The 15,870-nt window shown below is 44.4% G+C and overlaps 1 protein-coding gene across 1 annotated transcript in view; it reads right to left on the bottom strand.

The window, feature by feature from the left end:
• Positions 1 to 15,870, bottom strand: part of LOC144773658 (NACHT, LRR and PYD domains-containing protein 12-like) — a 946,473-nt gene that overhangs the window by 523,650 nt on the left and 406,953 nt on the right. The window contains exon 5 of the mRNA XM_078658807.1: positions 9,152 to 9,325. Coding sequence (XP_078514933.1) covers positions 9,152 to 9,325 — 174 coding nt within the window. The remainder of the gene's footprint in view (positions 1 to 9,151; positions 9,326 to 15,870) is intronic.

Raw genomic sequence — 15,870 nt, 5'->3', positions numbered from 1 at the left:
GTGACTCATAGTGTGTATCACGTGAGTCTTTTGTAGTCCCGTTTTTAACTACGCTACTAATAGCAGCTTGTGCTTGATTGTGCCACCTTTTGCATCTTTAAACCCATTTTGTACCCAATTTTGTAGATAATCATTATATGACTGGACACACTAGAAGGAATCACACACTATTAATGTGGGGAATTCGGGATCCGCTTCATGTAGTGCCATTATCAATGCTTTTAGTTCAGCCAGTTGCGCTGTGCAATCTCCAAGAGATTGTGTTTTTGTGGCCAAAGGACGAAATTCACCATTGGCCCACCAACCTTTCACAATTGTGCATGCGGAGGAATATGCTTGTTTGCTTCTTACCGCTTGTTGTGCTGAACCGTCTGTATAAATTATATATTTATACAGACTGAGAGGCAAGATTTCAGTTGGAAGAGGGTATTCTTGTTCATATTCCAGGAAAGCTTGTGTTTTTAGACTTGGATCAAATCCATACTCTACGCCTGTGGCTGTAAGAGAATTTTGCCCATTGAATCCATCTCGGATGCAATGTTTTAGCATTTGGAATGCTGGCCTTGGTGACGGCTTCTAAAGCCGGGACCGGAGTTACGACAATTATTCGTTTCCCCTGCGCCTGTGCTCTTTCTCTAGCTACGGCTGTTTGTACTGCCGTCAGAATTTTTTCAGTCCGAGTGAAACGCGTTTCTGCACTTGTGTACGTGTGAGATTTGTATGCAATGGGAACCGTCTCTCCTTCGTTAAAAGTCAAGTACGTGAACCCGCATTGACCCGCAATTATACGGATCACCAAGTTGCGTACGTTTACGCGTGTTTGCAAATGTTTTGAAGATATCAAATCTTCCTGTACGGAAGGTAAAATTTCTGAATGTTCCTTTGTCCAATGTTTGACTAAAAAGTCAGGTTTTATTAAATCGTAGAAAGGTTTAAACTTTTCTGCGTAATCTATAATGTATGTTCTGCCGAAATTCAGGAATCCCAAAATTGATTGCATATTTTTCAAAGTTTTAGGAGGTTGTAGCAGTGCGCATTTCTCTAAGGACAGAAAGATGGGCTATCTTCGATTTTTTAAAGTTACATTTGTAGCCCTTTCTAGCAAACCCCAAAATAATGGTGCTTACTCTGGTCAAGTGCCTCATCAGTTCATCATCAGTCAGATATATATCGTCTACATAGGACAATGCTCTTCATCAAATGTGTGTAGTAACTCGGTTACTCTGGCTGAAAATACACCCGGGCTGTTTTTATAGCCTTGGGCCAGCCTGCAAAATTGTTTTTGAGTTCCAAGCGCACTGAAGGCAGTCAAATATCTGCTTTCAGTCGCTATGTTTTGACAGAAAAATCCATTAGAGATATCTAATGTAGTTTTATATTTTTTGCGCACGATGTTATTCATTAGTGCGGCACTGTGTGCATTCTGGACTGCAAAAGTCTTTGTGCAAGTATTTAAGTGTCTATAGTCTAAAACTAAACGATATGTGTTGTCAGGTTTAGAGACCGGGAACAAAGGATTGTTCATTGGTGAGGTGCATTGTTCTATCACACCCTGATACTCTAATTGGTCTAAGATCTCCCTGACCTGTTTTTTAGCTTCTTGCTTAATTGTGTATTGCCTCTGGGCAATAGGAGTATTTTTTAAATGTATCACATGGTATGGTGAATCTTCATCTCAACCCGAGTGATTTTTGTACAATGCTGGAGCTTGGGCAACCGCCCACTCCTGCGCGTATCTATGTTTAAGATGATCGGGCACGTTTTCTGAGAAGGCAGGAAAAATGATACTTTCTCCCTTTGGGCATTCTTGGACGAATGCAGGCGGCCAGTCTTTTTCGGCTAGCAGAATGTCATAGCCAGACGATAGCCTGTCAAAAAAATACTATATCTATCTTTCTGGGCTTGTCTCCCTCCAGCCGAAGTGTAAGTTTGTGTAACTTATACGGGAGGCTCACCCACGTGTCTGCTGTTTCACTAGTAGATGTTCATTCACGGTCACTGTCTCCAGAAATTCCTTCAAGCTCCTGCGAACTAGTGTGACCTCTGCCGCACTGTCTAGCATCGTCAGAGCCCATTCCTCGTTCAGAAGCAGTGTCCTCAGAATCCTTGGCATCTCTGCTTTTTATGGCAGCGACTTTCTTCTTCTTAAACTGTGGTTTTGGTTTCTGCTTTTCTTCTTTACGAGAAAAGTCTTCGGAACTCTGCTTGTTTGTGGACAGCACGCAATCCTCCCTTCGTCCTGACCGCCCTTCCCTCTCGTAGCTCTTCTTCGAACCCTGAAAGGAATTAGAGGACCGTGTATCAATATCTTGATATCTGTCAGGTTTCTTGATATTCTCCCTATTTCTAAGGTTGTATCGCTTTTCAGAGTTCTCCTTTTGAGGAGATTTCTCTATAGACTGAGATTTATTTCTCTTTTGTTTGTTATCCCACTTCTTTTTATTAGGAGCAGGCATCTGTTTTATATCCTTCTCAGGACTGCCTTGTAATTGAGGTTTTAAAGCATTACCCCCCAAACTATCTCTGCCTAATTCTGCATATGTTGTTTCTATTACTTTCGGGAGTCCTTGCGGTTGATCCACGGGATCAAGTTCCCTTAGGCGTTGGCGTTGGCGGATTGCCACTGATGCTGCTTTCCCTTTTATATTAGCTAGAATTATGGCTGAAACCTGGCTGAAGTTGTTTAACAATTTCATCCCTAAATTAAGGGCAGGTTCTGCTCCGTAGTCACTCAGTATTTGTTTCAATACATCAGGTATTACAGATAATGAAGGAATACCATGTGTTTTGGTATATATGGCAGCAAAAACTGAACCCCATGAGGTACAGTCTTCTTCCTGTGGTGTAATCCCATATGGCAAACAGATTGTTAGCATTCGGTGTTTTTCTGAAGCTGTGGTATTTGGAAATACAGCTTCTAACTGAGTGATCTTCTGGGCTATCCAGAAAGGAATTTGTTCACGTTTCACAGGCCTTTTGCCCATTACTGCGTGTAACGTTTGTGGGGTAATTTTATTACCCCTCACCGTATGCTGGTGCTATTTGTTTTTGGTTACTAGTTTGTTGAACTGCTAACATTCTTAGTACATATTGTACTAAATTTCTGTAGATTTTTAGTATCTTATTGAAGTGGTGTCGGACCTCGTCCGCTGTCATTGCTCTGATCTTGGGATGTGGAGTGTATGTTCCAAGTATGGGCCATGTAGTTCCTGCTCTCCCTAGCGGGCCAAGTCTTTCTCTTCTTTGTATGTGGGGTAGGGAGCCATTAAACCAAGTTTGGTGTTCTTGGTAAGTCAGTGGATTCTCTATTTCTTCAAATGGAGTGTATTCCGCTGGAGCTTCTGCTGCGACATAAGTCTGAAATCTATTTGTTGCTGCATGTGTTGCTGGAAATACTACCCAAGAATAAAACACCTCTGTCCTGAGATCTTCATGTGCCTCTATCACAAATATAACCAATCCACCTGCGGGTGGTAAGCTGTTGTTTAGTAGCCTAGTTGTGATTATCTGTTGGACAGTTCTTTTAATGTCAATCTCTTCCACCTCAGCATTATCAGGTGGGACGTTATTTGCAGCGTCATTATCTGCTAGAGTTGCCATGTTGTGTTTAAAACACAATGGCAATGTAGATTACTTTAGTAAGTTTTATTGCACAATCGGGAACCTTTCCCTAAAGCTTATTTTAACAAATAAGTAAAACATAGGTTATTAGACCTTCTAAGCTATGGCGGGTTTTTCCTACTTACTCTAGACGTCTCTAGTTTTTGTAAGGAGGGATCTCTGAGATTTTTAGAGAGTTGAGAGAAGCACGACTGAGTTACTTCTACCCTGTATGATTTTTTTAGGAGACCTAACCGGCGTTATGCGCTGTATAACCCCTGGTTATTTTGCGTTATACGCCAATTATGCGTTAGGTGTCCAACCACTTTTCTGATTCGACCACGTTATTACACATTGGGCGCCATGTTATGTATTTCCTATACCCTATATTGCAGGATCTGCACTCTTACGGATAACACACACAGCGGGCCTGGTGGCAGATAAACTCTGTAACACCCCCACCGCGTGTATTAGCATAGGGTCGCAATAGCTTAGCTCACAGGGCCACTGGTCTCCTCTCGGAGGGAGAATAGTCTCTGGCCATAAGTAGAACACAATTAGACTGTCTTGTCTAAGAGGACGTGGGGAACAATCCTACATTAGTACTAGTTAAGGTTCACTCAGTCATCAGTGCGTGCTCGCTTCGTTCTATTTCTTTCCTTTCTCTCAGATCACAATGAAAGAAACCAGTCGGCTGTGTTCCAATAAATACAAAGTTTTATTGTACTGACTTCTTTCTTGTGTAAATAGAATGTATTGTCACAATGGACACACAATAGAAAAGATAAAGTATCAGCAGTACAATAAGTAAAAAGATGTAATACAGTTCTACCATGTTGGTATGAACATGAACCTGTATACAATTACTAGATACATGTACTAAGATGTAATTCCCTAATAAACTCCTAAGATGCTATACTAGATGTACCTAAGTGTACCTAGTGCATAAAACTAAGCCTTAGTAGATCTATGAGACTAAGAGCCAAGACGCCTTTCTAGGGACAGGTCAAAATCCCATTACCTGTGTCAGGATATCATAAGTGGGGCTTCGTCAGAAGCTGGCATGGTAATCGTTATCGGCTGGAACGCGGCATGCAGGAATTCCTTCAGCGTATGCGTTGTGTCAGGCCTGGAAAGTCTCGGGATTTCCTCTAATTTCTAGGGGCTTGGGGTGCTAATTTATACAGTTGTTATCAAGTCCAACAACTATGTTTCTAGGTACGAGTGTGACGTAAATAAGGGACAAGATGTGCTTTAGGATAGAACTAATTAAGGGACGAAGTGTGCCTTAAGATGTAAATAAGATTTAAGGGACGAGGTGTACCTTAAGCTAAAGATAAGTCATTTGATATTTCTCTATGGGAAAACCGGATGTTGGTGTGGTATATACTTATCCTAAGGTGGGAACCCTAGAAAATATATGACAAATGGCTTGTTGAAAAGACGGAGCATTTATCAAGCAATCGTCTAAGTAAGGGTAAATTTGTATGCCTTGAAGGCGTAGACAAGCTGCCACTGGTGCCAGTATCTTCGTGAAGACACGTGGAGCTGAACGAAGGCCAAAAGGTAGGACCTTGAATTGAAAATGTTTGGTTCCTACTGTGAAGCGTAGATACTTCCTGTGTTTCGGGAGAATTGGCACATGAAAGTAGGCATCTTGGAGGTCGAGTGTAGTCATGAAGTCGTTCTGACATAAGAACTGTAGGACCTCTGGGAGGGACAACATCCGAAAAGTCTGGGATTTGATGAATTTGTTGAGTGCGCGAAGATCTAAGATCGGGCGCCTCTATCCTGACTTCTTTTTGATGATGAAAAACCGAGAGTAGAACCCTGTCCCTTGTTGGAATTTCGGAACCACTTCGACTGCCCCTTTTTGTATCATTGGTGCCACTTGTGCAAACAGCTCCCGTAGATGAGGAGGTGGAGGTCCCCTTGGAGGTGATGATGGAGGAAATTTGACAAATTCCAGAGCGTGTCCTTTTGACACGACGTCTAAAACCCAACGGTCCGATGTCACCTTTCGGGGGGGAGTAAGGGGGGGGGCTCAAAGGCAAGTCACTGTTTCTTAGAAGAGTTGCCTCCTCTGTAAGATGATTTTCCTTTGTAGGACCTGTTGGTATTTTGTCTATGCAACTGCGTTTGATTGGAATAACGCTGTTGATTCTGATTGTAGGAGCGATACTGCATGGAACTCCCCTGAAAGGAAGACGTGGAGCCACGTCCACGGTCGCCACGAAAGGGCTGCTTCTTATACTGGAGAGTCCCGAGGGCACGGGCAGAATCTGTGTCCTTTTTGATGGTCTGCAGGGCATCACCAACATGCTGGCCAAAGAGGGATTCCCCATCAAAAGGCATGTCAAGTATTTTTGTATGACCCTCTGGGTGAAAAGACGTAGCTTTTAGCCAACCTTGTGTTCGTAATTCTGCCGCTCCTGCGAGCTGTCTAAATCCTGTAGACAAAACGTCCAAAGCACAGTCTATAATTTCTGATGCACTTCTCTCTCCTTCCTGCAGGATCTTCAAAGCGTCAGCCTTGGAGTATTCGGGAATAAGGTCTACGAGCGCCGACATGTCTGACACATCTGTCGGTCATACCTGCCTAAGATGGCAAAAGAGTTAGCTGCTCGAACTGTAGTTGCAGCCATCGTAGAGAACTTCTTCCCAATAGAGTTGAGGCGTCAACCTTTTTGGTTGGGAGGAGATGTCAGAGGAGAGGCTGGATTGCGAAATCGACGTTGGGCCGCCTGAGTAATGACAGAAACAGGCTTCGGCTGAGAGACTAGGCAAGCAGGTGAATTGTCTGGTGCCTTATATTTCTTTTCTAGGCGTGGAAGTACAGACGGCACAGAATTTGGCCATTGCATGAGTTTAAGACCCCCTTGCCAAATAAAGTCTATTATAGGAACTGAACAAACTTGTTTCTGAGGTTGATTTTTTAAAATCGTAGAGAAAACAGTCCGCTTCCCTTGTAACGAGGGGAAGATGAAAGCGATTAGCCGTTCTCTCCATGAGGAGGTGAAAAACCCCAATATCCACCGGAGGGGAATGTAATGGAGATGCAGGTGTAGGAGATGGCGTCTGAACCTGTTAATTATCCCATCTGTGGGTATGGAGGCATCATCCACGTCTCCCTCATTATTATTATTATTATGCGTTCTTATATAGCGCTCGATTACCCGGAGGCATCTCGGTGCTTGCCTTGGGAACCCGTCCTGGCTTTTTCCCTGTGAGATACCCGTAATGGGCATCCCCAAGGTGAAAGCCAGGCATCCCGCCGCGGGGGGGCCGTAGTGGAGATTAAGCAGGCTGATGCCCAGAGCTGCAGAGTGTGAACCCATGATTCGAGTAGGCACCGAAACGAGAATTATCGAGTCCGTGGATATTTGGGCTCAGACCCTGCCGCGTCGGGAATTGAACCCTGGTCCCGGGTCTGACCTCTGCTTCAGGGTCTACCTCCTCTAACCAGTGAGCCACACTTCTCATCGTCCTCCTGAGGTGCTGGAGGGGTAGAAGGTTTAGGCAAGGCTGGTGCCGGAGGAGGACCCGGATTAGACTGAGGAGAAGTCTGAGACGAAGGTGGAAAGCGACAATTATAATCGTCTAGCATAAACTGTAAATTTGAAATGAGTGAAAGAGTGATTTGAGCTATGGGCATGCTCTGCTGAACATCCTCTTCATGACCATAATGAGAGTCTTGGTCTTCATCCTCATAGTCTTGACATTTAATGAGGAGCTATGAAGGGCTACGTGCTGCCCTAAAATTATCATCATGGTCCGACTCCTCAGAACCTTCATCCTCTCCAGAGGTAAATAACTGCACAGGCAGATGTGAAGAAGGCTGTACAGGAACCAAATCCAGTGTTGTGTGGCGTCTTAGAAGCAAGGGGTCACGTTCGGCCACGGTGGAACCAGCCAAAGCAGGTGTCGTAGACGAGTAAGGCACCATACTGCAGTCTGTCGTCGACGACATCGTCGTCGATGCAACCACCGTCAACGATGGAACCACCATCGCCGACGAAGCCACCATCGACGATGAAGCTCTCATCGACGGAGTCACCGTCGACGACGATGAGCGTCGATTCTTGGAAGGTGCAGCATCCGTCGACAAATGCAATCTATTGGCCTTCGTCAAAGAGGAAGATGAAATGGGCAGCGTCGACGAAATTGGTCGAACCTGCACGAAAACCATCATCGACGGGGAACTTCACCTTAGATGACACCCTCGTCGTCGATGAGGCGGCAACAGAAGACGTCGTCGTCGGAGGGTGCGTTGACAAGCCAGCACCATTTTTGGTTGAAAAGTGCACTGTATGAGTCTGAGACGCCTGAGAGTCAGATCTCGTGGGCGTGGAGGTGATAGGCAGACTCCGTGAGAGGACTGGAGCCTGTTGCTCCTGGATTTTCTTCTTTTTAGGCAAAGAAGAAGGCATCTCAGTCACATTCCCATGCTTTAGAGAGGACATGGAGCGTCCAGACGAAACACTGTCCACATCAGAGACAGCTTGGTCCGAAGTCATCAACTTCTGTAGCCACAGAAGGAGGCGAGCCTCTCTAACCTTCAAAGTCTTTTGTGAAAAAGTCCTGCAAATCTTGCAATTCCTCACCTCATGTTCAGGATACAAGCAGTAAATACATTTTTCATGAGGGTCCCCAGAAAAAAGTCTCAACTTTCCACAGGTGACACATGGTCTGAAGAGAGACTTCTTTGTTGAAGACATCCTCACAGTTGAAAATTGAAGAAAGCTGAGCAGAGCTCAGTGAGACTCCCTTCACACGACGTGCAGTAGAAAATCTGAGGGCCTGAGCCTCTGTGGAGAAGGTTCCAGAGGGTGCTAGAGCCTGATTGGCTGGAGTTTGGACTCTCATAAAGACATGGAAATGCCTTTGAAGTGCAGTTTTCTTTTAATGTATTACTATGTGTCAATGATGTTCTATGGTACTTATAACTATTTATGGTTATTATGTTATGTATTTATATATATATATATATAATATTTATATTGCTATTTTATGTATCGTGGGACTCCCACTTCGACAACGGGGAATATTCAAGCATGTGAATCTATGAAAGACACCCAATACTGGAGAAGTGCTGCTGCGTCACTCTCTTCTGCTTTTGAGTTGAGTTTTTACATAGATCTTGCTCAGGTCTTTGAGTCTGAATCTGGATCTTACTTTGAATTCTATATCTTGACACAATAACTGGAGCAGTTACTTCACGACGCTCTGGTAAAGTCCTCTTACCTAAAGGCATTTCATGTAATCACAAGGCCATTAAGATGTATTAATCTATAGATAGGATTGGAAGTTAGCTGAGGATCCGATCTGTTGTTAAGGCCTATCACATTTTACCCCATGTACTTGAAAATTTGTGTTTAGAATGTACCATTCAGCTCCATTAGAGGGGTGTAGCCCATGACTCCGGATTTGGACTCTGGCACCCGCACTTCACAAGCCTCGCTCATGCACAAGAAAGGTTGTACCTTCCCCAAAACAGAAACAGAAAAAATACAGTAATTTATAATGCGATAACAAACACACAGCTCTGTACCTCAGTATCTGCAGTTTGCAGCCAGGATGTTTTAGGCCTTCATACAACTTCTTCACCCCAGTGCCTCGCAGCTCACTATTGAAACTCAGGTCGAGCCATGTGAGAGCTGTGTTTGTTTCCAGGACAGAGGCGAGGTCTTCGCAGCATGAATCGGTGAGGGAGCAACGCTGCAACCTGCAGGACAGAAAAGATATGGAGAGGAGTAAAACAGAGCATTGACAGGTGTGTCACAACTTCAGTTTTATTTTCATTTCCTTCCCGTCCTTGACTTACTCCCCTCTAGTGACACATCGGCACCTTACACATCCAACAACATCCTGTTTATATAGAAATCTCATCAGGGGACTTCACAGACTAGCAGAGGCAGAACTAAATGGACATATTAATAAATATATTAATAGATGTTTTATGCTAGAGACCCTCTACTGTGGTGTGAATGGTAAAGTCACAACTTCAGCAAATGTCGCAGCATGAATCGGTGAACGAACATTGATTCAACCTGCAGGACAGAAGAGATATGGAGAGGAATAAGGCTGAGAACAGAATGGATGTAAAAGTTAGAGTTCTATCTTAGTTCACTTCTGTCCTTGACTTACTGCCCTCTAGTGACACATCCCTATGTCAAACATCCACCAGACCCTATTTATATAGGAATCTCATGAGGGGAATTATCAGACTAGCAGAGGCAGAGCTAAATGTACATATTAATGGACACTTTAATACATGTTTCATGCTGGACCCTCTCCTGCGGTGTGAATAGCCCACTGATAACTGTGACCTGTCTATTAATACACTGGTTGTTATTCATACATAGAGCAGGTTTGCTTAGAGGTCTTCACTCATTGGTCTCCTAAAATGTCATTCACATTTGGTCCCGCCTACTTGGAGATCCTTCCTTTCCTAGTCCTATTGGTGATCGACTGCTGTGCAGGAGGGTGTTGTGGAGTTGATAAAGAAGGGTCTGGCAGAGTCTGTGAGTGACCCCATGCAGGGCACCTCTGCCCTGTTTTACACCTCTTAAGCATCAGAACCGTGAGCGATCACAAGTCGCCTAACTACTAAGTATGGGCGGAAGATCCGTTCCGCTCGCAGAATTTGCTGATTTTCTGCAATTTCGCGATCCCGAATCTCGCGAAATTGCAGAAAAATCTGCAATCCGGGAGTTGGCATATTTTTTTTTCTTGTTCGTGCTGCAAAAATACAATCTCACGCAGGTGCGGAATTGACTTACCGTGATTGTGCATTCGCCGACGCGTTTTCCTTCCGGTTTGCATGCGCTGTGACATTTCGGATCGGGCCGCGTGATCCCGCGAGATTTTTCGACCGCGAGTACGTCATCGAGTCCCGCCATCTTGCACTGCGAGACTTTGAGATCTCGAAGACGTCATAAGGGCCCGCAATCAGATATACGTGGATGCGACGCGCATCTAACATTCGGCGGAAGTTCTGTAACGCTCGCTTTCCCGAACGCGCAAAAATTGCAATTCTGAACAAGAAATCTATCGCAGGCAGCATGAACCTTCTTGGCTGTACTTTTTTGTGCAATTATTTCTTTTTTTTGTGGGGGAGAGGAAGGAAGTGCCTTAGAGTCTGCAACTTCCTTTTCCTGTCCACCAGGCTCCTCCCAGTGCTTTGTCCATGTCCTGGTCACTTTTCATTTGGTTCTGGAGCTGGAAGGATTACTCTTTGTGGCTGCTGCATATTTGGATTTGAGGACTTTTTGTGTGGAAGACCTTTGGATTTGTGATTTTACAAGTAAGTTGGAGTTATTTGTTTGTTTGGGGCATTGCAGTTGCTGCAACTACAATTTACAAACTTTTTCACAACTGTGGTAAATAAATAATTAATTACCGGTACTATTTTTGACTGGATACAATATCAACAGGTAGCTCAATAAATAAGAGTCAAGATTCGAGGTAGCTGGAGTTTTACAGGCTTTAATCAGGCATAAAGGACAGGAACAGGACAGCCTGTACGGGAATAGGATGGCAGCTGCCGGGGGCAGGATCGGGACAAAAAGCGCTAGCTTTAATAACAGTGCATAACATATATATACTAAAACAATTGCATTACAGTTAATACAGTAGGCGTAGCAGTGGGCGGAGTTTGTAGCAGTCGCGAAAGATAAGGCACAAAGTAGGAGTAACAAGAGGCGTGTACATAGACATGTGATATGAACGTCACAGAAGTGTCATGAATGGGGCGGAAAAATGGAGGGGGCTACCTGAGGAGCCGGGACCTCTAACCTAGTGGTGCGCGCAAACTGGCAATGACGTGTTACTAGGGAGAACTGGGGGCTATGACTTCTGCGCTAGAAGAGGAGACTAAAGTCTGCGGAGTCAGAGCGACATGTACCTAAGACATATCTGGTATCTAGTGTTTAGAGAACATGTTGATAGAATCCAAAAGTTATCAGGGTAAAGGCTAACAGACTCTAAGACTGGTGCATGCATTATTCTACATGTAGTGCGGGTCGAGGAATATTCTATGAATATTAATACAGTATTTCTCTAACATGGAGACAGAGAGGCTAGACTATGACTGAAACTATTGATGCGATTCAGTAGCTTAGGAATGCAGAGAAGGAGAGCTGGACTGATAACTAGAATCATAACATACTCTTGGCAGACTTGGAGGCAGAGCCAGGCCGAGCCGGGCACTGTGAGGCAGGAAGTAAGTGAAGGGTCAGGAATGCAGGTGGGGGCTGTATCGCTCCTCGGAGAGGGTTCAGGAGACTGGAGCTGAATCTGGTGTCCGGGCCCTTTTGAGGCCTAGAAACGGGGACTTTTACTGAATTAACGTGCACACTGGGAAACGTGGCAACATAGGTCTGATACTCGTAGCTTTCACGAGAACTGGAAACTGGCATACTAGAGTTGGACACAACTGGAATTGCGTCTTTAATCGATCAGAGGGGAATGCATATGCATATCGATCATGCACATATAACATAGGATGGGGAACACGTAGGGACACAGAACATGGCAAAATTTACTTTTCCACATTCCCTCCTTGTCACTACGTTTCCATCAGGAAACATCAATATTCATGATACCATCTATCATTTCATACAGTATCATTTGCTCGTCTCGAATTGTCTTGGAACGGGACTTAGGACTAGGACTAAGACTAGGAATACAGGATGTAGCACAAATGCCGCAAATCGCAGGGCCACATTGTAAACAGAGGCAGCAACTGAATATGATCATTACTGCTATACCTAGGAATGACAATACTTTCCATCCCCAGGCAGAAATTATACTCCAGAGCCAACCGGACCATGTCCAGGTGCCTGGATTCTGGTGTAACTGATGGGCAATTTTATGAAGTCTGGTTATAGCTGAATAAACAGACGGCGCGTTATTAGGAATGAAAATGCAGCAACTAGATCCGATGACTCTACATGCTCCTCCTCTATCGGCCAGTATGACGTCAAGAACGAGACGATTTTGGAGCACGACAAATCTCATAGCAGATTGCTCTTCGGTTAAGTTACCTAGAGCAGAAGTAGTCTCATTCACTACTGCTTCAAGGGTTCTGGTTAACCTACGGATTAACTTACTATTCTGGACGGGGCCTATAAAGAAGAAGAATCCTTCATTGAAATCTTGATACTGTTCTAGAGCAGTTTCAGTTTGATCGACAATCGGGGACTCGATCTCCCTTTTATGTCTAATGTGTACTAGATGTGTGTTTCTATGATAATCAGATGGGGCTAGGAAAACTGGTGGCAGTAGGAAGGCAATATAACATGTTCCATCCCAATCGAGGGGCAGACGAACATATGCGGTCTGACCACACACAAAATAAGAATGACGTGAGGCTTTGAAAATAGATTTCCCACTGTCACTATACTTGACAATAGTAGTACAATCACTATGTCCTACATGTGCGGAACCATTCTTTCGGACACATAATTCGCCTTTGACTGGTAGTACTGAAATAGCAGGTAAATCTGGAGTAGTATCGGACTGAACATTCAGGACCATAAAATTCGAAGAATAATTACCTAAATCATACACTTCATTTTCTAGATCTAACCCTGTTCTATGGGTGAGACCTTGCTTGTCTGGGAAACATGTACTATTCAGAAGGGACATATCAGTTGAAGATGACGTTAACGTGGACCATGCTCCACACGAACCATTATGTGAAAACGGATAAGGAAAGAGTGGCAGAACTCCCTTCAGTGTCTGGAAAGGGGGGAGTCGACCACACACCCAACAATTAGTAGCATTGCTGGTCTGGTGTGAATAGTGTAACATTCTGATAAACGTATTGTTACGCATAGCAAGACGATAGGATAACTCGTGAGGAGGCAGATCACTAAATGTGTGCTCTACTGTAGCATTAGCAAACTTATTTACATGAGAAATTGGAAAACATAAATGTAATGCATAACTTGTGCAGGTAACCATAAGACTTAGAAACAAAATAAAACTTAGAAAAACGATACATCTGAGAGAATTTTGACTAACTCTCTCACTATGGGGCTCTATCTCATACATGTCAGAAACCTGTCTAACCGCTTCACCCGAGGGGGACTTAGACAATTAAACTGGCTGACTTATTTTACTAGACCGGAGTTTTACTTTATACTCCTGCTGCGGAGTTTCCTCTAACAGGGGAACTTTTGACTCTGAGTCTGTTTTTAGGCAGTCTTTAGGATTTAGGCAGTCCTTAGAAATGTTCTTGACAAAAGTTTTATCTCGAAGTCCATGGAATTTCTTGATGTGGGACAGGTGGACCCACCCCTTGCGGCCTTCCAACTTCACGGCCGTGCGGGTGGTCAGAAGGACAAGTTGCGGTTGCTTCCAGCGGGGTTCCAGCGGACTTGAACGATCAAAGTTCCTTACAAGTACAAAGCTTCCTGGAACGATTTCATGCGGTTTCACTTCGGTATTGTCTGGAAATGTGGCGGCAACCTGTGAACGACAAGAGTGTAGGGCAGACATCAAGGAAGCTAGGTAATCTGTCAGCATATTACTGGAAACATCTGTAATACTGCGGGGTCTAGGTGTACCCCACATATTTGGGGGGCGGCCGAATACGACCTCATACGGGGACAGACCTGATCTGGAATGTGCGACCATGCGCATATAGAATAAAGCGACTGGCAGGGCAACGAGCCAGTCTACACCTTTCTCTTTACAAACTTTGGCAATGCGGATTTTCAGGGTTTGATTATGTCTCTCTACGAGACCGGCTGCTTCAGGATGGCGCACACAATGGAACTTCCACTGGTACCCTAACAAAAGGGAAACATGTTTCATGAGCTCAGATGAGAATGGCTGGCCGTTATCTGAATACACGACCCTAGGGAGTCCATAACGAGGAAAGAATTCACGAACCAACTGCTTGGCAGTGGTCGCGGCTGTATAATCTGGGACTGGATATGCCTCTGTCCATCTGGACAAAGCGCATACAACTACAAGGACATACTTGAAACCTCGACATCGCTCCATCTGAATATAATCCATCTGGAGGACCTCAAAAGGGTGGTCAGGAGGCTGGAATCCCCCTTGTCTTACCGGGACACTTTTACCTGGATTGAACTGGCAACATATCATACAGGTACGGACTTTCTGCTTGGCTGCAGCTCGTAAATGCTTGTTGAACCAAATGTTCTGGATACTGTCTAACATGGCTTTTTCTCCTAAATGTGCAGGACTATGTGCGGTATTAATGATGACTTGAACCATAGAGTCGGGGAGAAACCATGTGGCTTTTCCCTTCGTCAACCATCCCTGATCTGTCTGGACCCCTCCTTGTTCGGACCATTTCTTGATTTCATCGGAAGTAGCATGTGACTGGATATCTATGACATCTTGTGTAGGGTCCTTAACTGTCATACAAGTTGTCTGTTCTGGAGTGTGTGTCAGTGTCATGTTAACCGGAATGTCTGGAATCTGGGCTGTGAGCTTGGCTGTTCGATCTGCTAGATCGTTACCTTGGGAAATAATATCAGTGACTTTCGTATGTGCTTTGCACTTCATGATAGCGATAGCTGTCGGTAAATGTATTGCATCTAACAGAGCTTGAATAAGGAGACCATGCTGAATCTTGGTTCCATGAGAAGTCATAAAACCTCTTTCTTGCCAGAGCACTCCAAAGTCGTGTACAACTCCGAATGCGTAACGTGAATCTGTATATATGTTTACTTTCAGGTTCTTGGCACGTATGCAGGCTTGGGTCAGAGCGACTAGCTCTGCTGCTTGGGCGGACAGGGTGTCAATACGATGTGTCTCGATAACTTCAGTTTCAGTAGTCACTGCATACGCGGCTACTAGTTCTCCTGTACTTGTTCTCATACATGAACCATCCACATAAAGTGTCAGGTCGGGATCAGGTAATGCAATATCTGTCAAGTCTTGTCTTGGCTTAGTCATGGTGTTAACTACTTCCACACAGTCATGTGTGGCAGGATTTGAAGTAACTGACGGTAACAGTGTTGCAGGATTTAAAACGTTGCAGCGTCTGATTTCTATGTGTGGCTGGAACAGTGTCAGTTCATAACCTGTTAAACGTGCAATTGTCAAGTGCTGAGTCTGGGTTCGGTTTAAAAGAACTTCCACGGAGTGTGGAACTTGTACTGTCAGGGAGTGTCCTAACACTATGGAATCACTTTGTCTGATAGCTAGGGCTGTGGCTGCAACTGACTTGAGGCACGCAGGCAGAGCCTGGGCTACTGGATCTAATGTGCTAGAAAAATAAGCACA

This window comes from Lissotriton helveticus, chromosome 8, assembly GCF_964261635.1.
Source record: "Lissotriton helveticus chromosome 8, aLisHel1.1, whole genome shotgun sequence".
Classification (NCBI taxonomy): Eukaryota; Metazoa; Chordata; class Amphibia; order Caudata; family Salamandridae; genus Lissotriton; species Lissotriton helveticus.
Note: the sequence above shows the minus strand (reverse complement) of the source record. Positions and strands in the feature narration are given on the sequence as shown.